The following is a 27,400-nucleotide window of genomic DNA, read 5'->3' on the forward strand; positions in this document are numbered from 1 at the left end:
TACGTCCATCCCCCAACCCCCTCTCGGCGCACAAGAAGGGCCAGGATGCAGGGCTGGGGCAGACCCCGGAGGCCTTTTTAAAAACTAAGAGCTCGGGGCAGGGGCGGGGATGGGCTAGCAGCCGCCGGCCACGAAGTCGAAGTCCTGGAAGGCTGCCTGCTCAGTGGCAGTGAGGGGCCTTGCGTCGCGGGGTGGGCTCAGCGTGGGGGCCTCGCCGGTGAACTCCTCGTCGAAGTTGCTGACATCCGTGCGCCCCGAGAGCGTGGGCACGAAGGGTGGGGGCAGGCGCCGGGCCAGCAGGGCTTCCCAGCCCAGTGTCTGGGAAGGCAGGAGAGGGAGGTCAGGATGGGAGGCTCGGGGCAGGCGTGGCTGAGAGAGGCGGGTCCTGGGTTTGTGGGCTCAGCACAAGGTGGAAGAAGACGGGTGAGGATGGGGCAGGGGGAACTGGCTCACCCGGGACACGGCCCACCAGGCCAGAAGGAGTGACTGGGCCTCCACGGGCGTGTGGGAGGGGAGGGGAGGACACAGCCGTGGCTACGGGCCCCTGGGGTGGGAAGGGCGCCTGGCTCCTGGGGTCTCACCCTGAAGAATGGCTGCTTCTTCACGTCCTCTGCATCTCGCTCACTGGACCCCAACCTCCGCTCTGGATTCCTCCGCAGCAGCTGCAAGTGCAAAGCTGCGTCAGGTCTGTCTCCCGCCGAGGCCCTGACCCAGAGCCCCTGACCCAGAGCCCCTGTCTGGGACGTCCCTGCCTGGGAGTCCTCACCCTCCGCATGATGCCGATGGCCTCCGCAGACAGGAAGCGCGGGTAGCGGACCTCATCATTGACGATGCTGTCAAACACCTCCTCCTCATCATCCCCTGGGAATGGCGACTGGGGACAGGGGTGGGGTGAACGAGGCCCCTCTCCGGGATACCACACCCAGTTCCACCCGAACCCTTGCTTTGGCGGTGCGTCCCCACAGGGGCTGGCTTGAAAAGGGGCGAGTATCCCATTTCACAGATTGGGCACTGAGGTCCAGGGGCAAAGCCACCTGCCCTCCTCACCCAGCTGGGGCCGAGGCAGAGTTGCCTCCTAGCCCTGGGCACAGGCACACTCCAGGCCCGGTGGGGGCGCCCTGGGGCCTCACCTCACCGACCAGCATCTCGTAGAGCAGCACGCCCAGCCCCCACCAGTCCACGGCCCGGGTGTAGGACGTGTCTGTCAGCACCTCGGGCGCCAGGAACTCCGGGGTCCCGCAGAAGGTGCTGGTCCGGTCCCCATAGCCCATGCCTGGAGCAGCAGGGCCAGGCGAGCTTAGCGGGTGGCCCAGCACCGCCACCGTGGTCCACACAGCCGGCTGCCCCCTCCGTGTCCGACCCCAGGCTCCGCTCCTCACCCTCTTTGCAGAGGCCAAAGTCTGCGATCTTGACGTAGCCCTCAGTGTCCAGGAGCAAATTGTCCAACTTGAGGTCCCTGTGGGGTCAGAGGTACAGAGAGGGACAGGCTGGTTTGGGGGGGCTCTGGCTGTGCCAGGGCCGAGGCGCCCCGCAGCACACACCTGTAGACGATCTTGTGTTCGTGGAGGAACTGCAGCCCCAGAACCACGCAGGCCGAGTAGAAGCTGCGGAGAGAGTGGGCGGGTCCTGGGAGCCTGGAACCCGCACCCTTGGGCCCCCAGCCCCCAAGAGCTCCCGGAGGCCGGCCGGGCAGGCAGGGCCCAGGGGTGGAGGGTGGCGCCCGGGCTGAAAGCCTGGGCAGGGGCTCACACGGCTCGGGGCTCGGAGAACACGTCGCTGTGGATGTGCAGCATGAGGTCGCCGCCTGCGGAGTACTCCATCACGAAGCACACGTGCTCCGGCGTCTGGAAGCAGCCGAAGAGGTTCACCAGGAACGGGTGTCCCGCGCTGGTCACCGCTGCCAAGATCCGCTTCTCACACATCAGGCTGGGAAGGGACAGGGGGTGGGGGGCACAGGTCATGGACACCCCCAACCCCCACTCTCCCCGGAGTCCTCAGTCCACCCCAGATACAGCTGTGCACTTCAGATAAGTTGCTTACAATCTCTGAACCTCAACAACCTGATCTGCTAAAGAGGCACCCAGCACCCATCTGTCTTTCAGTAACTGCCCCATGACCTTCCTTTGGGGAACCGCAGGGCTGGGCACAAGGCCCAGGCCACTGGGGTGCTCCAACTCTTTGGCCAGAGATTGGTTCAGGGATGGGCAAGCCTAATCAAGGGACTTGGATTGAGGTCCCTGTGGGGTCAGAGGGTAGAGAGAGGGATAGACTAGTTTGGGAGGGGGCTCTGGCTGTGCCCAGTGGCTGAGGCGCCCCCACAGGGACTCTGCTTCCACCACTGGATTGCCAGGGTTTCCACCGGAATTATTAAGGAATGAAGGCTAAAGCTGGGTGAATCTCAAGCTGTTGGAGTACAGAGGTATCTTTGCCCTCTGGAGGGGACTGCAAGTCAAGCCGGCACATAGGAACACAGAACTGAGAAACCTCATCTGAGCACCTGGATACAGCCATGCCTGAAGGCACTCACCCCAGGACTTTTCTGGTCCAGCTCAATGAATTCTTTTGTTTGTTTAAACCTTTCTAAGCTGAGTTCCTGATTATTATTATTGGGAAGGCTGGGGACAATCCCAGTGCCTCTGTTGAGTGTTTATAGGGATTAAGCTCTGTTTAGAGTACTTCAGATGAATCCTCTCATTTACCCTGCAAGAATGTTATCATTCCCCTTTGACAGATCAGGAGACTGCAGTACTGAAGGGAGAACTCAGGTTCTCCAAGCACATCCAGCAGAGCCGGGATTTCAACCTGGGGCCCTGACCCCAAAGCAGAGGCAGTGCAGTAGCACCAGCTTCGGAGCTGAGGCCCTAGGTTCAGAGCTGGACCTGCTGCTTACTGGCCGTGTGGCTTTGACAAATTGCTCAACCTCTGTGTGCCATCAGCAGAAAGGGACTACAACAGCATTTATACTTGAGAGAATAACTGCTCTTTAAGTTGTCACTATTATCTTAAATACAAGAGTCATAAGTTCCAGTGGCTGTTATGAGTCACTCTCACTACGGCTCCCAAAACAGGATGGCTCTGTCTCTCATTTCCCAGAAGAAAAGACAGAGGTCCCCAGAGGGTCACAGCAGGGTTCTCACCTCTCTACCTCGTCTCGGGCCACAATGTCCCCTTTCTTCAAAGCCTTGATGGCAAACAGTTCCCCGCTGGACCGGAATTCAGAAAGCAGCACCTGGAACCACAGGTAGCCTGAGTGGCCAGCCCAGGACCCAGCCGGACAGGACCCCCAGCCCCCAAATCCTTGCCCTGCACTCACCTTCCCAAAGTGACCCCGGCCAAGTACTGCCAGGAACTTGAAGTCCTCGAGGGTCAGAGGTGACTTCCTCAGAGGGCTGTGGAGAGAGGGCACTGGTGGGGACAGGGAGGGGGGGGCAGGGCTGGGAGTGGGGACTGGAGAGAGGCGTCACCTGCACAGGGCGGGGCCCGGGGTCTCCTGGGTTTCCGGGGGCAGCTCAGGAGTGCTGACAGTTTCCTGGGTGGGGGAACTCTACGGAGGAGAGAGGAGGTCAGGTGGGGGGCCGGATGCCACCTGACCTGGACCCCTCTGTCCCGGCTTTTCCCACACCCGTCTTGCGCACACCCCGCCAGCTGCTTGGCGTCCCTGCCCTGCATACACTGGACACACTGTGTGTGCCTGCCAACTTCTGACCTAGAGCCAGACCCAGGACAATGCCGTCACCTTGGAGGCTCCCCTGTCACTCTTCTGTGAGTGACCCCTATCTGGAGAATGGCAAGATCCTGACCTCTGTCATTCACAGGAGCTGTGCAGGGCCCAGAGGCGAAGCTACTCGGCGCAGGACATGCAGCAATGAGGGGGAATGCAAGCAGCCGGGCTCCCCATTCCCTTTTTTTTAGGACTGGGGATGGTCCCCAGGCCTTGCAAGTGCTCTGCCACTGAGCTACACTCCCAGCCCCTGAACGCAAGGATAGAAAGCCAGGCTCCAGTTCTACTAGGGACATGCTGTGCCAGCCCAGGGAAATTCCTGGCTGTCTCTGATAATGGACCAGGATGCCCAGCGCAGCTGGGGCCTAGTGGGAGAGGGGACAGACGCCTACCAGGCTTGACGGGCTGGAAAGAGTCCCCTGGAGGCTCTTCTGGGGCGAGCTGTCCGAGTCAGCTTCGAGGTTCAGCTTCTCCACGGAGACATCACTGCTAGAGGGGAGGAGGGTGTGTGGGACCCGGCAGCGGCTGCGCAGTGAGAGGCGGCTGGCAGCCCGGGGCGCCTCCTTACCCTGTGGTTCGGGCCTCGGACCCTGGAGAAGGCCCGGGACTGAAGGTGCCCGTGGCGGCGGCGTTGGGAATGAGCCTCCGAAGCAGCCGCACCCACGTGGCGACGTCGATGTTCATCTGCCTGGCACGCTGGAAGGCCTTTCCTGAGACAAGACCAGGGGCTGTCACTCCCTGGGACCTTCCGGGCCGCCTCCCCCCGCCCCAGGCCAACCTCACCTTGCTGCTTGGAGAATATCTTCTTTTGCCTCCGGAGCCGCGGGATCCTCTCAATAACGGGGTTGCGGAAGGTGACCTGGCCGGGGGAAGGCGAGGACCCCTGCTCACTGAGGGCAGCCTAGTGAGGACCCTCAGGAGACCAGCTGTGTCCACCCGTGCTCTGTGGGTTCTGATCACCATGCACTGCGCTCAACCGCAGAGAGCCCGGTGACAGGACACTGGCCGTCCCCACCTGCCTCCTGCCTGGAAAGGGAAGGAGCAGGGGACCAGGCCCCCGGAGGGGGAGGGTCCGGCCCATGGGACTGACATCTGAGCCAGCCAACTGAGGTCCGGCAGCACCCACTGCCCTGATTCCCCAGGTGTGGCCCAGGCCAGCTGACCTGGTAGCACGGACGCTGTGGTCTAATCTGGAACGGCCTGTGTTAAAGGCTGGTCCCCTGCCTGTGCAGTACTGGGGGGCGGAGCTCCTGGGAGGCGGGGCCTGGGGCAAGGCCATCAGGTCGAGGGACACGCCCCAGCCTGGGACACCAGGGCCCCAATCCAGGACACCAGGGCCCAGCCCCAGCCCGTTCTGCTCTTGCGGGGCTTCCAGCTGCCATGAGGAGAACAGGACCATCTACCACGTGCCCCTGGCAAGATGTGCTGTGCCCCACAGGCCCGGAGCAACGGTGCCAAGCAGCCACTGACCAAAGCTATGAGACAAACACCTCTTTTGTCTTTTAAGTTGACCACCACAGGTATTTTGTCACAGCGGAAGAGTTGACTAACACCTGGGAACTTGCTTGAAATACAGACTCTCAGGCCCCCATCATGGACTACCAAACCAGAAGCACTGGGGGTAAGGCCCGCCAGGAGGCCAAGGTCCTCCCACACGGGAAACCACGGTTTGGCTCAATCTTCCCACCTCCAACAGCTTCTCGCAGGTTCTGAAGTCCAGAACCACAGTGTCCTACATGGTCACCACACATGGTGACTTAAATTTAAATTAGTTGAAACTTAAGTACCATTAAAACTTTGGTTCCTCAGTCACACTGCCACGCTTCAGATAGGAACACTCCAGCCACAACAGAATCCAGTGACTGTGGCTCTGCGACAACAGAGCGGCAGCAAGTTCTGTGGCTGGAGCTTCAGGGGCCTCCGACACAGACAGAGGCAGGCGGGAAGCCTCCCCGTGCGCTGCCTCCAGCCCCTCCATCTGCTGTTTCTCTTGTTTGTGTTTGGTTTTGGGGGAGCTGGGGATGGAGCCCAGGGCCTCGGCTCAGCCCAGAACCATTACACTGCCCACCACTGAAATCGCCTTTCCTCCAGTGACCAGGTTACCTAAGAGTGTCCAGGTGAGGGTGTGAGACAGGAGACAGACTCAGACACAGGGAAGTAAAGGGTTTTGTTTTTTGTTTTGTTTTGTTTTGGTTTTTGCTATGCTGTGAAGGGACCAGGGCCTCACTCATGTTAAGCACGAGCTACCACCGGGTCCCATCCCGGCGGGTCCCATCCCAGCTCCTTCCCTACTTCTTTTTTGGAGGGGAGGGTACCAGAGATTGAACTCAGGGGCACTCTACCACTGAGCCACATCCCCAGCCCTATTTTGTATTTCATTTAGAGACAGGGTCTCATTGAGTTGCTTAGGGCCTTGCTTTTGCTGAGGCTGGCTTTGAACTTGCCATCCTCCTGCCTCAGCCTCCGGAGCCGCTGGGATTACTGGCCTGTGCCACTGCACCCAGCTCGTTCCTCTACTTCTGGTGGAATTACACCCCAATATGAGGTTGAAATGTCGTAAGCTATGATGCACTGAATGCCCCCAAACGTCATCCTCTGCCTCGCTGCCAAACTCCTGCCAGAACTACCCCCCCACCCCACGCCTGCAGTTGAGCAGAACCCTCCACCGCACATCTATTTAATCAAAAGGCATCGACTAGTTCAGGTGATTATTGACTATGGTACTGAGGGTCAAGGTCAGCACAGCTATACTAGCAGGTGACACAGGGTTTCCACTGCATGTGTTCTTTCTCCCAGCGTCACAGATCCATGCTGGGGGGTCACTCAGGAGCAAAGCCCCACCAGAAAAGAAGAGAAAAGGAATACACACACGTAGGTGCATATAAGAAGAGTTTTTGAGGGGGTGGGTGGGGCTCAGTGAAAGTGCTTCCTTGCGTGTGTGAGGCCCTGGGTTCCATCCCCAGCACCACAGAAAAATAAATAAATAAAGATCCTGTGTGTTCATCTACAACTAAATAAATAGGAACAAAAAGTTTTTGAGAAAAATCTGGCCAATGAGGGGGGTCAGAGACTTTCCTTCTCTGTGCCTGAGTTTCCCCCTCTGTCAAATCCAATTAATAATGGTCCTCTGTGGGGCTGCTCTAAGATGTGACAAGTTCACATCAGCAAGGTCTCAATACGAGTCTGGCTCCACACTCCTGGGATCTGCTAAAACCATTATTAATTCCACCTGTTCTCCACCAGGGGCCTCCTGTCTGGATAGACATGTGCTTTTTTTGTTTGGTACTAGGGATTAAACCCAAGGACACTTCATCACAGAACTACATCCTCAGTCCTTCTTATTTTTAGAGACGGGGTCTTTGCTGAGGGTCTTGCTAAGTTGGTCTGGAACTTGAGATCCTCCTGCCTCAGCCTTTGCCTCCCTAGTCACGGGGATTAAGGCATGTGCCACGACGCCCTGATGGAGATATTTTTGACTGTCAGAACTGGAACAGGCCTGGGCAAGGTGGCACACCACGCCTGTTATCCCAGTGGCTTGGGAGGCTGAGGCAGGAGGATCAAGTTCAAAGCCAGCCTCAGCAAAAGCAAAGCGCTAAGGGAGACTATCTCTAAATAAAATACCATTGTATATTTTACACAAAATGGGGTTGGGGCTCAGTGGTCGAGTGCCCATGAGTTCAATCCCTGGAACTGAAAAAACAAAAAAAAGGAACAGGAGTGGGCAGAGGTGCTACTGGCACCCTGTAGGGGAGACCAGGAAGCGCCCTACTCTGCTACTGTACACAGGATGCCCTGCCACAGAGAACGAGGAGGATCCAGTCCCCAGTCAGCAGTGGCAGGGAGGGACCCTGCTTTAGACCCTAACCTAAGGCATCTGTGGGAGGAGCCTCCGCCTCCTGCGAGGCTCTGGGGCAGGCTCCACCCTTGCTTTCTTTGCGGCTTGATAAAACTTTGTGATTTTCTTCCCCGCTCAGTGCCTCCTGCACACCAGCCAGCGCTCCCCCGAGCTGCACCCCCAGCCTTTTTCAGAGAAACAGACATTTCCATCCCTGTGCAGACGCCGTGAGCGCACTTCACACAAAAGATGGTAAAATCAGGAAAAACCACGTAAGGTGGCCACGTGGTCACTGAGCGATGTCATCTTATGGGGTCCCCCTTGTCTACGTGGTCTGTCCTCTGCCTCAGAACCGAACCAACCAGCATCACTGAAGAGACTGAGTAAGGGGCCGAGGCCCATCCAAAGTGCGTCCTACCCTCCCAGGAAACGGGGGGCGGGGGGCAGGAAGGATTTTCTCAGGGTCGGGGTCGGAGGGGTCGGGGGGCTGTACCTCAGCCACCAGGCAGCCTTGGGGCTCCATGTCCAGCTGCACCTCATGCCTCTCGTTGTCCAGGAAGTCCTCCAACTTCAGGAACTTGAGGGCACACAGGCCCCGCTGGTCCCTCCAGAACACCGCCAGCTCCAGCTCCCGCGCCTCGGGGGACAGGAACAGGGCTATCACCTGGGGTGTCTGGAGCCCAGAACTCCGCTGACCCCGTCTGTCCAACACAGCTCACCCTCTCCAGCTCCAGGGTGAAGCTCTGGTCCCAAGCGTTGGGGCCACACGGCTTCCAGGAAGTCTGTCCCACCACTGTGTTGTCAAGCTTGAGCACGGTGCTGACCTCACCTGCAACAGGAGAGCAGGTCAGGAAACCGTGGGGGGTCTCTAGGGTCTTCTTAAAGAAATCCCAGTAACATTTCGCTTTACTATATTGGCAAAGTTCCAAGTTTTGCCTGTGATGTTAAAGGCTTTGATCCAGTTGACTTTTTCATATGGTGTGAGGCAGGGATCCAAATTCACTTTGTGTGGGTACGGTACTGAGGATGGAACCCAGGGACACTCTACCACTGAGTTACATCCCAAACGCTTTTAAATTTTTTTTTTTTTTAATTTTGAGACAGGGTCTCAGTAAATTGCGCAGGCTGGCCTCAACTTGCAATCCTCCTGCCTCAGCCTCCCAAGTAGCTGAGATAATAGTTGTACACCACCACTTCCAGGCAGATTCACTTTTATTCTATTCAGAAGTGCCAGCAGTATACTCCTACCCTAGATAAATGCATGCAGGCGTTATACTTCAGGAGATGCATACATATGCTACTTATATAGTGGACCTAAATCAAGAAACATCTCACTGTCCACTAATAGGAGAATATAGGTTGCATACCCCTAATATGAAAATCCCAAATCTGTAATGCTCCAAAATCTAAAACTTTTTGAGCACCAACCTAACCTTCATTTTTGAACTTAGTTTCATGTCCAAGATCACTAAAAATATATGAAATTACCTTTGGGCTATGTGCATAGAGTATATGAGACATAAATGAATTTTGTGTTTTGACTTGGGTCACATTCCCAAGATATTTCATTATGCAAATTCTCCATAATAAAAAAAATCTATATTGTTGGAGACAAACAGGTGCTAAAACTACAAAGGAAAACAAGGAAAGGAAATTACAATCATAAGCATCAGAAGGCCAGCTACCTGAGGCTGGGGTTGTGGCTCAGTGGTAGAGCGCTTGCCTAGTATGTGTGAGGCACTGGGTTCAATTCTCAGCACCACATATAAATAAATAAATAAAAATAAAGGTCCATTGACAACTAAAAAATATTTAAAAAAAAAAAAAAGAAGTCTAGCTATCCGAGGATAAAGGGATTAGAATTGAACTGGGGAGAGGAATTCTGGAAGGCTAGCAATATTCTATTTCTTTTTCTTTCTTTTTTTGATATTAATTGAACCCAGGGGTGCTCTACCACTGAGCCACATCCCCCAGCCCTTTTTAATTTTTTTATTTTGAGACAGGGTCTTAGCTAAATTGCTAAGTTGCTGAGGCTGGCCTCAGACTTGTAACCCTCCTGCCTCAGTTTCCAGAGTCGTTGGGAATACAGATGGCAACAGTCTATTTCTGGGCCTGGGAGGTGGTAAGATGGGTGTTTGCTTTATTGTTATTCTTTTGATTTCTCTTGTTTTGGGTTGTTGGGTTTTGTTTTTGCAGTGCTAGGGGTGGAACCCAGGCCCCTGAGCTAGGCAAGCACTCCCCCACTGAGCCACGCCCAGCCTTATACTCACGTTTTTGTACATGGGTACATCTTTTTTCTTTCTTTCTTTTTAAAATTAAACCAAAATGCACATCAAATTCACCACCCTGATCATTGTTGAGTAGGCAGCTCTGTGGCATTGCGCAGTACCACGATCACCACCACCATCTCCAGAGCTCTTTTTCATCTTACCCAACTGAAACTCTGTCCCCACAAACTCCCCGCTCACCTTTCAAGTCTCTGATACCTGCCTTCTAATTCTGCCTTTATGAATTGGACTCATGAGGAAGTCACACGGTGTTGGACTCTGTGTGACTGGCTTACTTCACTTAGAACGTTGCCTGAAGGTCCTCCATGTTGTAGTAGGGGACAGGATCTCCTCTTTCTAAGGCTGAACCATGTTCCCCGTACGGCTACAGCACACTGTGCTTCTCCACTCATCCACCGGTGGACACCTGGATGCTTCCACCTTTTGGCTACTGTGAATAATGCTGCCATGGCTGGGCAAGGTAATGCATGCCTGTCATCCCAGTGGCTTAGGAGGCTGAGACAGGAGGATCACAAGTCCAAGGCCAACCTTAGCAACTTAGGGAGGCTCCATGACACTTAGTGAGACCTTGTCTCAGAATTTAAAATAAAAAAGAAGTGGGAAGGGCTAGGGTAGTGGCTCAGTGGCTGAGCGCCTTCCGCACATGTGGGAGTCACTGGGTTTGATTCTCAGCACCACATATAAATAAATAAAATAAATGTCCATCAACAACTAAAAAAATTTTTTAAAAAAAGGAGTGGGGATGTAGCTCAGTGGTTCAATGCCCCTGGGTTTAATTCCTGGTACTAAAATATAAATAAATAAATTATACTGCTGTAAATGTGGGTACACAATGCCTCTTGACGATCTTGTTTTATTTGCCAGGTGCGGTGGCAAGCACCTGTAATCCCCATGGCTTGGGAGGCTGAGGCAGGAAGATCGCAAGTTCAAAGCCAGCCTCAGCAACTTATCGAGGCCCTGAGCAATTTAGGGAGACAATCACACTGTACAAAATAAAAAAGGGCTGAGGATGTTGCTCAGTGGTAAAGTTCCCCTGGGTTCAATCCCAGTTACCAAAAAAAAAAAAAAAAAAAAAAAAAATTTCTTCTAAGATCTTATTTCCAATTTTTTAAAAATTTTTGTTGATAGGATTTTACTTTTATTTATTTATATGTGGTGCTGAGAATCAAACCCAGTGCCTCACACATGCAAGACTAGCGCTCCACCACTGAGCCCCAGCCCCAGCCCTTGTTTCCAATTCTTTTGGATGAATACCCAGAAACAGAATCACTGGATCATATAACTTTATTTCTTTGTGGCACTGGGGATGCAACCTGGGACCTCACAGGTGCTAGGCCAGTGCTCTACCTGAGCCACCGCCCAGGCCATGCTCCGTGTTCTGAGGAGCCACGGAGTTCTCCACAGTGTGCCCTTCACATTCCCACCAACTGTGCACAGAGGTTCCAGCTTCTCCAGGTCCTCACCAACACAACACTCTGCTCTGTTGTGGCTGTCACTGCATTGTGATAACAGATGAACTGGGGGGAGGGGATGTTGGTTGGTTGTTTTAGTGTTTTTTGTTTTTGTTTTTTTTCCCTTGTTTTGGCTTCTTTGCTTTGTTTTCTGGAGATGGGGTCTGGCTCAGGTATTCAGTTGGCCTCCCACACAGCTGGGATTATAGCCGTGTGCCACATGTGCACTGTTTAAAGTGTCACAAATGCGGGCGTCCAGGGCCCCATCCATGCCCCACCCTCAGGCCCGGTGCCCACTCACTCGTGTTCTCAGCTTCTGCTTTGAGGCTGCTCCGGCCGCTGAGGCTTCCACTTCGGCTGTAAAGGCCCCGAGCTGGGCGGCTCAGGAAGGTGGTACGGCCGTCGGGGGTCCCAGGTACCCCCATGGAGGGTGAGGGGTTCCAGGGGATGGTCTCTGGGAGGTCTCTGCAGCCCACCACACGCACCTCCAGGGTTCCTGCAGGAGGGGCAGGATCATCAGGGGCCACCGAAGGAGCAGGCTACGGGGCCCATAAGGGAAGGGACACATCCCAGCATACAAGTGGGAGCCCATAAAGGACAATCGGGGTGGGGCAATCGATGGCTGTGCCCAGATATGAGAATAGGGAGAGGTACTCTAGAGGGTCTCGAGGAACTCGCTAGGACCCAGGGGTCTGGGGTAGGATCTGGTGAGCTGACTTGAGGTTTGAGAGGGGCTGAGGCAGAGGTTAGAGGTTCAGGGCTGAGGGGTTTGATGGGCCAGGAGCCAGGTGGAGAGGAGGGGATGGGGCAAAAATCTAGAATCAGAAAGCAAAGTGGGGTGGGAAGCCAGGCTTGGTAGTGCACGCCTGTAATCCAGCGACTCCCTGTAATCAAGCTGCAAGAGGAGGGCTGCAAGTTCGAGGTCAGTTTCAGTAACCTAGCGAGGCCCTAAGCAACTCAGTGAGACCCTGTCTCAAAATATTAAAAGGGCTGGGATGTGGCTCGGTGACTAAGCGTCCCTGGGCTCAATCTCCAGCACCAAAAAAAACCAAACAGGTGGGAGCCCACCTGCAGAGGGCTGTCTGGCCTGCGGACATGGGGTGCAGGATGAGAGAGACAGGTGGCAGGGAAAGGGAGAGGACAGAGGGACAAGACTCTGATTGGAAAGCCTGGATCCAGTTCAGTGGTCTCAGGGCTGGGGCAATATCAGGGGTCAGAGGCCCAGAGCCGCCAGGGCACGGCAGAGCTGGGGCGCACCTGTGAGCGGCGCAGGCTTGCACAGGGTGCTGTAGTGCATGGCGGGGAAGGGCCCAGTCAGGAGCGCGCTGAAGGCGGCAGACGAGGCCACAGCGAGCTCCTCCCGCAGCAGCCGCCCCTTGGGGTGGTCGGCAGGCAGCTCCGTGAGCCTCCGCTCCAGCGCCTCTCGAAGCAGCCCCAGCTTCTGGTTGGACTCGGTCAATTTCTCCTGCGCCTGCAGTGGGAAGGCAGGGCTGAGGGCGGGACTGGGCGGCCTACCCAAGCACAGATCTAGGTACTCCCCCAGCTTGGGTTCCTTCTCTCTAGGGGTTTAAATTTCAAACCACTCTTCCCGCCCTTGAACTCCCTGTAGACCAGACCCTGCCCCTTACTAAGGCCCATCCCTTGCAGAGGCCGCACCTCTTACCAGTTCATCCAGGCCGAGGCCCCGCCCCTCACTGAGGCCCCGCCCTATAGTGGCCCCATTCCTAGTCCAAGCCCCACCCATTGCTGAGGCCCCACCCCACGCTAATGAACAGCCCTGCTGAGGCCCCGCCCCTCCCTCATTGAGGCTCCACCCTCACCAGGGCCTGTTCAAGTTGTCACTGCCCCTCACTGTAGCTCCGCCCACCGCTGACGCTCCAACCCCTCACCTCTCCAAGGGCCTTGCGGTCTGGGGTCTTGGCCGCGCTGAGCAGGCGCAACACATTTTTGGCACCCTCGGCCACAGCATGCTCCACTCGGAAGTGATGTCGTAGCTCCTCGATGCGGAGCTCTACTGCTCCCAGGTCTGGGTCCCCTGTTGGGATGGAACTTCGGACAGTGAGGCTGACCTGCAGGTCCCCGGGCAACCTGGCCCCAGACACAAAGCCATGCAGAGGCACAGGCGCTGGCCACAGACATAGCACCTCCAGGACGCATCCTGCTTCTCCCCAGGGGCAGTCACTTAACAGTCACGCTGCCACTCGCAGGCAGGCCACACTCAGCCAGACTCAGTCATTCTTATCCAAACACCACCACTCACAGAGAGCGTCCTAAGGACATAGCAGGAGTCACTGTAATGAAACACAGGCATGCTGTCAACCTGGGCTTAGGGACAGTCCCACTGTAATTGCCGGTCTTCATTCCAGAGGGGGGGGGGGGACAGGCATGCGGTAATCCAGGGCAGTCACAGAATTAGCTAGAGTCAGTCACTGTCATCCAAATAAGACATTACATTTTTCACCCAGGGACTGTCACCCACAGGGACAGGGACATAAATCATGCTGTCATAAGGTGTTGACACACTTCACTCCCCAGTGAACAGTCACCATCCTGCTGTCACATCCTTAACCAGGCACAGGGTCACCTGTGGGCATTTGGACAGCCACAGGGATTCAATGACACTGCACTCACGACGCTGGAGCAACAGCCATCCTAAGACAGAGTCCTGGATGCTCCGACCCCCATGGGGCACGTTGGAGCGGGAGCCTTGGGAGGTGACGAGGATGAGTGGAGTTGTGAGGGGCACTTGGGATAGCACTGAGGCCCTCAAAGGGGAGAGACCCGGGCTGGGTGCGGCCCAGTGGTACAGCACTTGGCTGGCAAGCCGAGACCCCGTCCGTCCCCAGCATGGCCAAAAAGACAGAGGGACAGAGACCAAGAGCCTGCCATGTGTGCTCACTTGAGCACATGCTGCCTTCCCCTCCTCCCCACCTCAGGACATGGCCAGAAGGTGGCCCTCCGCAAGTCAGGAAGAAAGCCCCTGCCCACCACGCTGTCACCCTGATGTCACCCCAGGACTGTGGGAAAACAAATGTGTTCATTTCAGCCTCTGGTTTGCAGTCCTGCGGCGGCAGCCCAGCCCAAGGCGGACCTGCGGGCACCCTGTTGCCCACAGGGACAGAATGCCATCACCACCTGTCACCTGCAGTGGAACACACAGGTCACAAAGACACAATCACACTGGCACACAGGGACACCAACACAATAGACTCTGTCACCATACAGACACAGGCCATCAACTTGGCACAGGGACACACCATCACAGGGGCAGAGAGACCTGGTCAAAAGACAGGAATGACTTTATGCCCAAGCCCAGAGCCAAGAAAAGGGACACAGTTACACTGCAGCAAAAATCCAGGAACTAACTCCAGCCCGGGAGTCACAGAAGCATGATCACACCACCACAAGGGCAAGGCATGGGGACGGCCAAGAAATGCCACCACACTCCTCAGAGGTGGGGCTGTATCACTGAGCCCACAGAGACTCAGTGTCACAGAGAAAGACTGGGTGTCAATGCAGATGGAGGCACAGGGACAAGCCACATCCCAACATAGGAAAGAGCCACCCAATGGCTCGAGGAGCACATCCTGTGACACAGGAGTAGGAATTTCATCACTCACAGGCAAGGGTCACAGCTCACTTGGCTACGGCTGTCAGTCGCTAGGATGGTCCTATAGTCCTGGGTAATGTCCCAGCTCAGACCCTCGCATTTTATCACAGAGCCCTGTCAGTCACACTGTGCCCACAGGTGCGTGGCACTCTCCTAGACAGAAACTAGTCACAGGGACGCTGATGTTCCCAGCATGTCATCTTACAGTCACACAGGGGTTCCCAGGCATGCTGGTGCACAATGCTCAATATGCCACAGAGACTCAGGGATAAAACTACAAGCCACTCACGGTGACAACACCCAGAGGCAAAGGGCCACACTCACACAGCACGTCACCGAGAAGCACACAGACACACCACAGATGCACACAGGCCCCAGACACACATGCTGCCACCAGTCACAGGCCAACAGCTGACCCTCCGTTACCTCTCCTGTGACACACTAGACATATAGTTGTCCCTTGATATCCACAGGAGACTGATCCCAGGATCCTCCTCTGGTACCAACATCAAGTCTCATTTATAAAATTGAGTAGCATTTGCATAGAACATACGCACACCCTCCCATAAACCTCAAAGCACCCTTGGGTGACTTAAAATTCAATGTGAACGCGGTGTACGTAGATGTCACGCCGCGTCATTTACAGACTAATAACAAGAAACAAAGGTCTGAACGTGTTCATCAGAGGCACAATTTTTCCTTGAAATATCTTCAACCTGTATTGGCTGAATTTACAGACAGGGAACCCAGGGATATGGGGGGCCAACTGAACATCAGCTCCTGGCCCCCATCAGTGGTACAACCGCCGCACACAATACAACAAGATCCTGCCTGCACTTGGGGCTGGCAGTCTCAACACTTCAGCTCATTCGTACCTGCAGACCCAGACATGCAGGCTCATGCTCAGACACGTGCGTGCGTGTACACACACACATACACACATACACACACACACACACACACACACACACACACACACGGATTTGTCCTAAGGATGAGAGTTGACTGATACCTGATTTAGTCCAAATTTTAAAATGGGACAAAATTTCAAACAGACCCAGAGAAGGTCAGGAACAGGTTACAGTCACACAGCAGGGTCATGGTACCTGCCTCCTTGCCCCAGAAAAGAATGCTTTGTGGAGCTGCAGATTGAAGCCTGCAGGGTGGAATGCAGGCCAAGCTATCTCAGGGTGAGGGACTTGCCTTGGGCCTCCTCTGGAGCCACCTGGCTCTCCAGCTGGCCAGCCTGCAGTGCCCGGCGGAGCTGCATGCGGATGATGTCAATCTTGGTCTTGCTGTCCTGCAGCATCTGCTGGGCTGTCAGCAGCAGCTTGCGGTCCTGGAGGCAGAGAGGGGTTGTGAGAGGAAGTCTGGAGAGCTGCTTCTGTCCACACCACGCAGACCCTGGAAGGCTGTGTGACAGTGAGTGTTCATGTGTAGGTACAACAGCAGCGCACACTCCCATAGAGTCCTGGGAGGTGATTAATATAGTCCATGGGGTTTGAGTCCTCACTCTGCCACTCCACCTCTCTGGGCTCCAGTTGCCTGATCTTCAGAGTACTAATGGCACTCGTCTCCACTGGCCCGATGACTGAAGGAGCTGGTTTGTGTGCAGAGCGCAGAGCCAAGCCTGCTAATGCCTGCATTAGCCCTCAGAGTGACGGGCATGTGGGGAGGCGGTCCCCAAGGCCACACACAAAAGGCAACGCATTGTATTTACGTGAAGCATCCAGAACAGGTGTCCATACACACAGAATGGAGATTCGCTGTTGCCAGGGGCTGAGGGAAGGGAGGGGGGCTGACTACTAATTAAGACAGTTTCCTTTTAGGGTGCCCCCTGAAATGTTCTGGAACTAGACAGAGGTGCTGGTTGCACTACATGGAGTGCACATAATGCCACTAACCTGTGCACTTTAAAATGGGTACCATGGTGAGCTGGTGCTGTGGCGCATGCCTGTAATCCCAGTGACTCAGGAGGCTGAGGCAGGAGGATTACAAATTCAAGGCCAGCCTGGGTAACCTGGTGAGACTCTGCCTCAAAATAAAAATTTTTTAAAAAGGGCTGGGGATGAAGTTCAGTGGTAGAGTAATCTTGGGTTCAACCTCAAGTATCACAAAAATAAGTAGGTAAATATATAAAATGGTTTAAAAAAATGATGAATGCTTGGACACTAGACGAGTTTTTGATTCTTTTGCAGCACTTGGGGGAACCCAGGGCCTTTCACATGCTAAGTACATGTTCTGCAACTGGGATGCACCCCAAGCCCCAGGGTGATTTCTACTATGCTGTGCTTGGGGTCTGTCCTTGTGAGACTCAGTACAAAACTATCCTGGCACCTCCCCCGGCCTCCCCCATGTGACCTCTCAGGTTCTGCCTCCCCTTACTGTTCTGCCATGAGGTCCTCCCCAGAAGCCGAGCAAATGCCAGGCCCGCGCTGCACCTCCAAACTGACCTAAAGTCATTTTTTTTTAAATAAATTATCCAGTCTGTGGTTTAGCCGGGTTCAGTGGCGCACACCTCGAATCCCAGGGGCTAGGGAGGCCGAGGCAGGAGGATTGCAAGTTCAAAACCATCCTCAGCAACAGTGAGGCGCTAAGCAACTCAGTGAGACCCTGTCACTAAATAAAACACAAAGTAGGGCTGGGGTTGTGGCTCAGTGGTCGAGGGCCCCTGGGTTCACTCCCTGGTACCAAAAATAATAAATAAGCAGTCTGTGGTTTTCAGTTATAGCAACTGAAAATGGAGGAAGAAAATGTGTGTGATCATGTGTGCACACACATGCAGGCGTGTCCGTGTGTGCCCGTGGGGAGGGTCTGCGCTCGTGAGTGTGCACACAGGCCCATGTGCACCCGACACCCACCTTGGTGCTGCCGTTGCTGTAGGTCTGGATCATGTTCTCCGCCCCCTGCTTCACCTTCTGCTCAATGGCCAGCTGCTTCTCCAGACCTGCCACCAGGCTCAGGTTGGTGGCCGAACAGGCAGGGCCGCCCATACCTGGGGATTGGGGGCCATCTGGAGGGAACAAGAGGAAAAGCAGTTACCACTACTGTCACCTAGCTCTGTCTAGGACATGTTGCCCCAGCCATGAGCATCCATCCTCAGCCCACCTGGGACATCGGATGTTACCCAGGGGCAGAGGGGCGGAGGAGCTGCTGCCACCACACAGAGGGCCAGACACCAGGGCCCAGAGGTCCTGTCACCCAGCCCTCCCGGGAAACCCCTTAGGACTGGGGTCAGGACCCAGAATGAATGAAGATGGCCCACATCCAGGTGAGTGCCTGCCTGTGGGGTTCACTGGTAGGAAAGGCCCCCAGGTATTCACACGGCTGTGGGTGAGCCCACGGGGTGAGTGTGCTTATGTTGGTGAACCGCAGGTGTCACCCCCAATGCTGGCACAGCTGTGAGACACTGGGAGGCCCTGGTGTTGGCTGTTCTGTCCACAACACCACTCTGTTTGGGTGTGGTGGGCTGGTGTGGCTGTGCTGGTGCCTTGGGGCGTCTGCAGGAGTCTCTGAAGGGTGGTGGGACACAGGCATTGGAGCCGCAGAAGCAACTGCGTGAGATCCGGGTGTTGGCTGAACTCTGTGCCTACATGCAGGACACGGTGACAGGCTCTGTGCGTGAGGTGCTGGGCACTGGTGTGGGAGTGTGCGTCTCTCGGTCTTGTTTGGTCACAGATGTCCCTCTCTGGCTGTCCAGGGGACTGTGGAAGTTTGCAAGGGTTGGTGTGTGTCTCTGGGAGCTGGTGTAGCACGTGTGCAGGTCTCTGTGTGTCATCTGTGTTTCTCTAGGTGCTGGTAGCAGTAAGTGTGGGTGTTGTCATAACTAAGTGACAGTCTCTGGGATTCACATGATAGTGTGTAGCTGGGTGCAATAGCACATGCCTATAATTCCAGCGGCTTGGGAAGCTGAGGCAGGAGGATGGTGAGTTCAAAGCCAGCCTCAGAAACTTAGCGAGGTCCTAAGCAAATCAGTGAGACCCTGTCTCTAAAAAAAATATAAAAAGGGTGGGGATGGGGCTCAGTGGTTAAGTGGCCCTGGATTCCATCCTCGGTACCCCCCCAAAAAAGTCATATAAGAATGTCTAAGTCCTTGGTGTCGCAAGGGTGTTGTGATTGATTGTGTGTTTTTCTGGGGAGTTATATGACAGGGTGTAAGTTCTGGGGTGCCATCTAGGTGTTGTGTGATGAAGAGTTCTAGAGACCTGTTACAGCAGTGTGAGCATATGTAACTCAATAAACTGTACTTAATGTGGTAAGTTTTACATTTTTTTAACAATTAAAAATAAAAATATAATTTTTTTAAACATTAAAAAAAATGGGTTGGGTGGAGCTCAGTGGCAGAATACTTGCCTGGCATGCTCGAGGACCTGGGGTCCAGGCCCAGCACCACAGAAATGAGAAATGAAAAATAAAGTCCCTGGGATCATGCAAGCATTATGTGGTGTCTCCGGGGTATTTGTGTGACAGTGTGCACATCCTTGTGTGTGGGGGGGTGTGACTGGTGAAAGCTGCCGGGTGTTCACGTGACAGTGTGTCACCAGGCATTGCCCAGGTGTTGACATGTCTGGGTTTTTATTTTTCTATTTTCCGGTACTGGGGACTGAACTCAGGCCCTCCACCACTGAGCCACCTCCCCAGCCTGTTTTCAGGCACTTGTGTAGTGGTGTTGTCTCTGTGTCGGTGTGGCTGTGGCACCATGAGTCTCCGGGTGTTGTCTGGGTGTCATCTGGGTGTCACGGTGGCTATGTGATGCAGTGTGCATCCTTGGGTGGTGTCGGGCACAGGTGTGACCGGGCGTGCCTGTCTCTGGGTGTTGGTGACCGTGTGGGGCTGGACGCTTGCTGTGGCTGTGTGCTGACATGGACAGGTGTAGTGCCGGTGTGTCCCCCTGGAGGCGGCCGGCTGACGCCCTGTGTCCCTGCCTCACCTCCAGCAGGGTCTGGCAGCACCACGTGGGCGTGCAGCTCCTGCAGCTGCTGGTGCAGCAGGTCCAGGCGGCGCGAGGAGCCGCGCAGAAGCAGCTCCACGGGGCCCAGGCTGCGCCCCAGGTCGGTGGTGGCCCGCCGGAGGTTCTCGGCCCCCTCCTTCAGCTTCAGCTCCTTGCGGATCTCGCGCCGCAGCCGCTCCCGCTCCAGCTCCAGCTGCTGCTGCACCCCGGGGGCTGCCAGGTCTGCCCCAGCCAGGCCCAGCTGCTCCAACAGGGACCAGCTGCGTGGCTCGCTCTGAGGGGGACACAGCAGGCGGGGGGTGAGGGGGACTCTGGGTGCAGCCCCCACCGCACAGCCGCCCTGGCCTGTGTCCACCCTCAGCGGCCTTCCAGCACTTACCCCACCTCTGACCCCAAACTGCTTCCTGTCCCCCAAACTGAACGTTGGAGAGCAGGTCAAGAGCAAGGCCTTCCTCTCTCCCTGTCCGCTAGACCTGGGGACCCCAGGTACAGTCCCGCTTCCCTTCACCTGTCCTATATGCAGTGGGGTCCAGGGGCAGCCCTACTGCCCCGTGGAGGGGCCTGAGGGAAGATGCCTTCTCCCATGGCTGCACCCCCAACTAGGAGGTCCTGAGGAAGGCCCTGTGTTCCCTCTACTGTACCCCAAACTAGGAAATCCCAGGGACAAGCCTCACATGCTAATGTACCCCCAAACTAGGAGGTCTCAAAAGTAGACCCTTCCCTCTGCCTCCTAAAACTGGGACTCCACAGAGCAGAGCCCGTCTCCTTCTTCCTGTCTCCCCAACCTCCGAGCCCTGGAGGCCCAGATACGTTTACCCTCCGCACAGAACTGACAGCCACACCGCGTCCCCTCCACAGTCCCCAACCAAGAGGTACCCAGGGCAGGGCCTCCAGCTGGTGTCACTCGGGGTCCCCTTCCACACCCCAGCTCCCACCTCCAGCTCCTGCTCCTTAGGGAAATCAGCCTCCGCCATCCTGGGTCCAGGCTGAGGGCCCCGCCCTCTTCCTGAACCTCAGCCCTGCCAGGGCCTCTGGGCCACCACTTCCTCTTTCCTGCCAGCTCCCAGCACCCCCTGCGCCAGGCCAGCTCAGGGGCATCTGAGAGGCCCTCAGGGTCATGCCTGCTTTTTCAGGGCACCCCAGAGACAGCCCTGGCTCCCTGCAGATGTCCACAGTGTGGATACCCAAAGTTTGCACATGGCAAAAGGGTTCCCGTGAGGGCACACAGGCTCCAGAGAACAATGGGTGTGCTCATGCTTTCATACATCTAAAGGAGGGTGCACACAGCACAGGGTCACAAGATGCACACACTTACAGGTCTGCAGGTGTGTACATGGAACACAGACGTGTACATGGAACAGCAGTTACTATAGGCCCTCAACAGGCTGGGGCTGGCCTGGTGCTGGCTTGCCCAGCATGCAGAGGGCAGCGGGTTCCATCCCCAACATCACACACACACACACACACACACACACACACACACACACACACACAACAGGTTCACAAATATGTGCAGGCTCACAGGTACACACATGCACACCTATGTATGTGTGAATAGGACAGGGCTCATAACTATGAGTATACTTCCCTTCCACACCTTCAGGTGTGCGCCCAGGCTCACCTGTGACACTCCTACTCCCACCTGCATGCACACTCATATGCAAATGCCTATGAATTCTTATCTGGGTCACTCCAGACCCCACACGATACATACTCCACCTGCCCGAGTGCACACAGCTCACGTGCTCACGCCACACGCACACTTCCCCAGGCACCACGGCCTCTAGCCCCAGCACTACCTACCCAGGCACACCCTCCCACTGGCCTTGTGTCCCCAGCTTCCCCTTTGGGGTCAGAACAGGCAGTCCTGCAGAGGCCAGGCCCCCTTCCTGCAGACAGGCTGTCCTGACTTCCTGCTTCCTCCCTGTCCAGACAGCAACTGCTGCTGGCCACAGCCCTGAGGCCCAGGGGTACCTCCCTGAGGCCAGCACCATGAGAAAATAGCACTGGGGGGCAGGGACAACAAGTCCTCCCAACAAGCAGCCCACAAACCACTTGCTGAGCACACAGTAAAAAGCTCACCTATCCATAATAGATGCAGGCTGGGGCAGAGCTGGTGGCCGAGCGCTGGTCTACCATGCGCAAGGCCCCAGGTTCCATCCCCAGCACCACCAAAAATAGCAACAGCAGATACTACAAACCTCCCCCAGGTCTCAGCTAGCACAGTCCTGTGACATAGGTGCTATTATCAACCCATCTCCAAGATGAAGAAACTGAGGTCCAGAGCACTTGCCCACAGTCAACAGAAGCAGGGCCAAGATTTAAAGAGCACTCAGAAACCCCACGAGAGCTGGAGGTCCCCACTGCATTATACCCCTGGCTCCGAGACTCTGTTTCATAGGTGAGGAAAGTCCTCCTTGGTACCTGACCTCAAGGGCAGCTGCCCCCAGGATGGACCATCACAGGCCAAGAACTTAACTCCATGACCCTACCATCTCCCAGGACACCCCTGAGCTGCTGCCATTGCTCCCCCATTTTACACCGGAGGAAACTGATTTTGTCCTCACCCCAGGGGACACGACACTTGGCAATGTCTGGAGACAGTTTGGTTGTCACCTCTGGGGGTGTGGAGGTGGCATCTATCCATGGTGCACAGGACAGCCCCCACCACAAAGAAGGACCCAGCCCCAAAGAAGGCCTCTGCCCACCGAGTGTGGCCCATGCCTGTTTCTCCCTCCAGCTCTCTAGGCCCGGCTCCCCCCGGCAGAATGGAGGCTCCGAGAAGGGAAGGCATTTGGTGCAGAGCATCCAGTTAGGAAGGGACAGTGCTGGAATTGAAACCTAGGCTCACCTAATACCACCCTGGCCCAACTGGGCTCCACCCACCACCCTGCTGCCAGCCCCACCCTGTCCCCAGCAGGCACAGCAGACATAGCCAGGAGCAGGGCCAGCTCAAATGGGGGAAGTCCAGGCAGAGAGGAGGAGTGACCTCCCTAGCCCCACCCCCAACAGCTGAGGCCTGAGAATATGCAAAGCAGGGAGGAAGCTTGGGAAGGAGGGAGGCCGGGCCTCCTGGGTCCTCCTACCACTGCTACCCAGGGGCAAAGGGTCACCTGAGGGCCAGAAGGGGAACCCAGGAACCAGGCCTGGCATGACCTCAGAGAATCCCTACTCCTCCACCTCTCACCCGGGAGCAGGAGACACCAGACCCAGAGTGCCCACCTCCCAGAATTCCCCTCTTCCCAGAGCAGCCAGGGACCTAGACCCCCACGTCCTGAGATTTCAATGCCTTGGGCGGTTCAGGAATCTGAACAGGACATCCGTTCGCCAGACACAGAACAGACAGGCACACATTGGGACAGAGGGACAGGGCAGCAAGCCCAAGCAGCCACAAGAAAGGGATGACCAGGAAGGGAGAAGAAAGTGGGCAAGTGGCAGGGACAGGGACCAGGGCATGGGTCCAGCCTCATTCCAGGAATCACAGCCTCCGTGTGGGTCATGTGTGGCACACGCCAAGCGCATGCATGCGCCAGGGGACTCCTACACAGCCCTTCCTGGCCTGTGGGTGGAGGCAGGGACCCAGGCCCATCCCAGCCCCGAGGTCTGACCTTGTGTGATCGGCAACACCAGATCCGCCCAGCTCCTCGGCAAGGCTGGCAGGCCATCAGCAGGACTGGGGGGAAGGGGGCACAGGGAAGACACAGAGGGGACCGAGGCAGGTATAGAAGATGAAAACCTGGTTACACAGCAACCACAGGACAATGGACTGGATGGTGAAGCACCAGTGGAGGCAGAGCGACACACACTTCTCAGATTTGGGTCCTTGAACCAAGAGGGTCAGAGGTCACCGTGGCCCCAGATTGTGATGGGAGGGGAAGGTGAGTCCAGGGCAGTGATGTCCACCAAGTGGCACCAGGCAACCTGGTTGAGCAGCAGGCTGGTGCCAGTCACTGTGTCTCTGTGTGTAGGGGGTTCGAGGGTGACCCGGCAGTGCCACCCACGCATATGTGTAGGATTCTAAGTACGGGAGCATCCCGGTCCGTAGATACGGACACTCCCCACCTGGGATAAGGTTCCAGCAGGCAGCCTCTGGCAGCCTGAAGGGTGGGTGTGGGGGTCCCCAATCCCCTAATCTAATGAAGTGACTCGGGCACTTCCACCAACAGGTGCCTATCTGGGTGGCGTCGGGACCATAGTAAAGCTCAGTCTGGAGGCGGGGTGGCTGGAGCTTTGTTGTGCGGGGGAGGGGCACGAGCTGGGCAGCCTCCTCCCCTCAGGGGCACGGCGCCAGACACCTGTCCCAGGTGAAGCGGCACCTGCCAGGAATCGAATGCTGAGGAGGGGGATGAAACGCAGACCAGAGACATCGGGATGCACAGCCAGCCACAGACACCCAAGGGGGGGTCTCCACTGCGCCCCCACAAATTCTAGGGAGGGGCCGAGACTGGAGGTGCGGTAAGAGCCTCTGGGCCAGCACCCCCTCCACGGACCACGTCTGTGCCTCCACCTGCCAAGAAGGGGGCCGCGCTGGCTCTCCGGTCCCGGCCAAGGGAGAGGACACCAGGCGCTAGGGGGGTCCCCGCCCTCGCTGCCCGCGTCCGGGGAGCCCCGGCAGCTCCCGGGCGGGGGTCCCCAGCGCCGTCCCGCCGCCCCGCGGGTGCGGACGCAGGTGCGCCTACCTGCACGGCGTCGCTGGCCATGTCCTCCTGCCGCCCGCCAGGGGTCCCCGCGCGGAGGGAGGGGCGGCGAGAGGAGCGCGCGTGCGCCCCGTGCGGGGCGGGGAGGGGGCGGGCGCGGGCGCGGCGCGACCCTCCCCAGGCGCGCGGCCCGCTCTGGCCTGCTCCACTCCGGCCCCGCCTGGCCAGGCCGCCGCGTCCGCGCGCCGCGCCCTCCGGCCCCAGCGGCCGCCGGGCCGGGTCACGTGACCGCGGAGGTCGGCGCCCGGGGAGGGGGCGGGGCCGAGGGGCGGGGCTCCCGGCGGCCCCCGGGGCTGCGGGGTCCCCTTCCCTCCAGCCCAGAGCGCCTCCTGGCACCCCTGCTTGCCTCCTTCCGGATCCCGCGGAGACCGCGCTCTGCGCAGGGTTCCCACATCCAAGCGCGCGGGAACCCCAAAGAGATGGATGGGCCTCGTTAAAGCGGGCAGTGCAGAGGCCTCTGGGGCTCCCGGGACCACTGTAAAAGCAAAAACGACCACTTATCCCCCAGCATTGCAAGCTCAGGCCGCCTGAACCCACGGTCCCCTGGTCGGTGGTTGGAAGTTTCCCCATTGCCTGCAGACGAACTCTGGGCGGGTCTGAGTTCGAATCCCAGCGAACGATGTCCAGGGAGCCCCAAAGCCGCTTCGTGCGTGAAATGGGAAGGGTTTACTCACCTCTCGGGTGTCGGTAAAAATTAAGTGCCAAGTGCATGCTAAGTGCTGAGAACACAGTAAATGCTCAGTAAGTGTTGGCCATCGTCACTTTTAAAGCTACTGTCACCATTATTCAAAGGGGTTCGAATCGCAACACGGCCTCGGACTGGCTGCCACTGTGAACCTCGGGAGCTTCTGAGCTTCAGTTTCCTCCCCCCGCTGTGAAGTGGGGACCGGGCTCTTTTTCCGTAAATGCAGACTAGTACCCAAGCGAAATGTGGAGGTTTCTGCAGAATTTCTCCAAGGTGCTGGAGTCCCCCGGGGAGTGCAACTTGGTTTGTGGCCGCCGCCGGCCCCCTCTCCCCCTCAGGAATCCCGTGAAGAAGCCAAACCTTGGTGCTCTGGGCTCCCGGCGGGGAGCGCTCCGTGGAGGCGGTGCTCGCACTTCGGCGCCCTCCCGGGACCGGCCAGAACGCGGGGTTGTGGGTATCTTGGTTACCAGCCGCGCAGCTCTACGGGTGTCTGTCGTCCCAGAGATCAGGCTGCGGTGTTTTCTCTTGTTTGCTTCTGGGCAACTCTTCGGAGGATTTTAACAAAGAAAGGAGGAGCAGAAGCGTGTTGATAGAGAATCCGCTCACTTCCACCCTCCTGCCACCCTCTCCAGATCCAGCCCTCACACCACTCATCTGGACCAGTAGTTGCCTTCTCCCTCTTCTCAAAGACTCGTCCTCATCCCCCTCAGTCTGTTCTCCCAAGGGATCCCGTGGACACCTGAGTTGGGGTGTATCTCTCTTCTGCATAGAACCTGGCGCCCAACTCACCAGACCCTGCACAATAAGCCCTTACTTCCTCCTCCCATCTCTCCTCTTCATTCCCTCCAGCCAATTGGCTTCCTAGCTGTTCCTCAGATGTTTGTTGAATGAATTCAATAACTCTTCAAGCTAGTTATTTTGCTCCTAGTTATTAGCAGATACAAACAAAAACCCTGAGAAGCCTCTTACTCTAATAATCAAGATAGGATATTTGCCAGGCATACCTGTAATCCCAGAACTCCTGAGGCTGAGGCAAGAAGATCACACGTTCAAGGCCAGTCTTAGCAATTTAGGAAGGCTCTAAGCAACTTAATGAGATCCTGTCTCAAAACAAAACATAGAAAAGAGTGGGGGATATAGCTCAGTGGTAAAGTACTCCTGGGTTCAATCTCCAGTACTGACAAAAAAAAAAAAAAACCCACAAAAAACACAGGATATTTATGGTCCTTGCACTGATGGACATAGCATCTCCATCTAGTTTTCTCCCACCCATTTAACAGAAGGGGAGCCCAAGGTAGAGAGGTTTCCAGGTAGGCCAAGGATGATTGGCAGAAAGCATCTTGCCCAGGGACGAGCCCTTGCCTGCCTGCCAGGTCCCAGGCTGCTTCCCTGGATGCAGCCGGGGAAATCAGCCAAATGTTCTCTTCAACCTTCCCGCATTCATTTACTCAGTGAACATTTATCAATGCCCGCTGGGGACTTCGGTGGCACTGGAAACAGAGTTGCAATGGGGATCTAAAAGGCAGACAAAGGACTAACTGTAATATCTGAGCTAGCAGCACATCCGCGTAACTTTTCTGGCTACTCATCAATCCACTCTGGGGCCCTGGAATCCCTAAAAGATACCATCTCCCACCTGTCCCTGCTGGAAAACCTGCTCCTGGCTTCCCATCAGTCTTACAAAAAACTTCTCACCCCTTACCTGTCCTGCAAGGTGTTTTTGTCAGCCACCCCATGGGGGGAGCAGCCAGCATGGGCTTCCCAGAAGGGCTGGCACTGAAGTTGAATTCCAAAGGATGAATTAGAAAATCGCCAGGTGGTTAAAGAGGGGCAAAGGCCCAGAGAAGAGTCAGGAAAACCAGGCACACTCTGGGGGCAGCTGTCCTCCATCCTCTTCTCCCACCAACTCCATGATCATTCCACTCTGGTGGCACATGCCTCAAAGGTGCATAGCCTGTCCCCTGCCAGGGGTCCTCTACCATGAAGCTACATCCCTTTTTATTTATTAACTTTAATTTTGAGACAGTGCCAGGCTTGGATTCAGGAGGCTGAGGCAGGAGGATTGCAAGTTCAAGGCTAGCCTTGGCAACTTATTGAGACCCAGTTTCTTTTTTCTTTTCTTTTTTCTTTCTTTCTTTTTTTTTTCTTTTCTGTGATACAGT

At 56.2% G+C, this 27,400-nt stretch overlaps 1 protein-coding gene across 4 annotated transcripts; it reads right to left on the reverse strand.

The window, feature by feature from the left end:
• Positions 1-54: 54 nt before the first annotated feature.
• On the reverse strand, positions 55-26,332 carry Pkn1 (protein kinase N1). Of its 4 annotated transcripts, none has more exons than XM_026399630.2 (24): positions 26,243-26,332; positions 25,599-25,783; positions 24,900-25,028; positions 19,836-20,130; positions 17,767-17,918; positions 16,109-16,244; positions 13,185-13,330; positions 12,553-12,766; positions 11,597-11,791; positions 8,276-8,385; positions 8,050-8,193; positions 4,505-4,580; positions 4,290-4,431; positions 4,114-4,210; positions 3,465-3,544; positions 3,314-3,389; positions 3,138-3,229; positions 1,750-1,926; positions 1,542-1,604; positions 1,380-1,456; positions 1,131-1,273; positions 767-874; positions 582-662; positions 55-318 (listed from the first exon to the last, which is right to left on the reverse strand). In XM_026399630.2, exons 3-24 carry the CDS (start codon positions 24,945-24,947, stop codon positions 115-117), a joined length of 2,856 nt encoding a protein of 951 aa, XP_026255415.2. In that variant the 5' UTR covers positions 24,948-25,028; positions 25,599-25,783; positions 26,243-26,332; the 3' UTR covers positions 55-114. The 4 variants fall into 4 exon arrangements, with proteins under 4 accessions (XP_026255415.2, XP_077652489.1, XP_026255417.2 ...); XM_077796363.1 differs by having other exon boundaries at positions 4,114-4,207; positions 26,243-26,324; XM_026399632.2 differs by lacking the exons at positions 24,900-25,028; positions 25,599-25,783; positions 26,243-26,332 and adding an exon at positions 24,536-24,670 and having other exon boundaries at positions 4,114-4,207.
• Between the last annotated feature and the right edge of the window lie 1,068 nt (positions 26,333-27,400).

This window comes from Urocitellus parryii, chromosome 3 (assembly GCF_045843805.1).
Source record: "Urocitellus parryii isolate mUroPar1 chromosome 3, mUroPar1.hap1, whole genome shotgun sequence".
Lineage (NCBI taxonomy): Eukaryota > Metazoa > Chordata > Mammalia > Rodentia > Sciuridae > Urocitellus > Urocitellus parryii.

What these genes read in the sequence shown, in the direction of transcription:
- Pkn1 (XM_026399630.2), bottom strand. Translation starts at nt 24,947, where the DNA reads ATGTGGGAACCCTGCGCAGAGCGCGGTCTCCGCGGGATCCGGAAGGAG. An exon ending in GCTGCCAGACCCTGCTGGAG is followed by an intron (nt 17,919 to 19,835) that starts GTGAGGCAGGGA and finishes TGTTCCCTCCAG; the next exon opens with ATGGCCCCCAATCCCCAGGT. An exon ending in GCCGGGGTCACTTTGGGAAG is followed by an intron (nt 3,230 to 3,313) that starts GTGAGTGCAGGG and finishes CTGTGGTTCCAG; the next exon opens with GTGCTGCTTTCTGAATTCCG.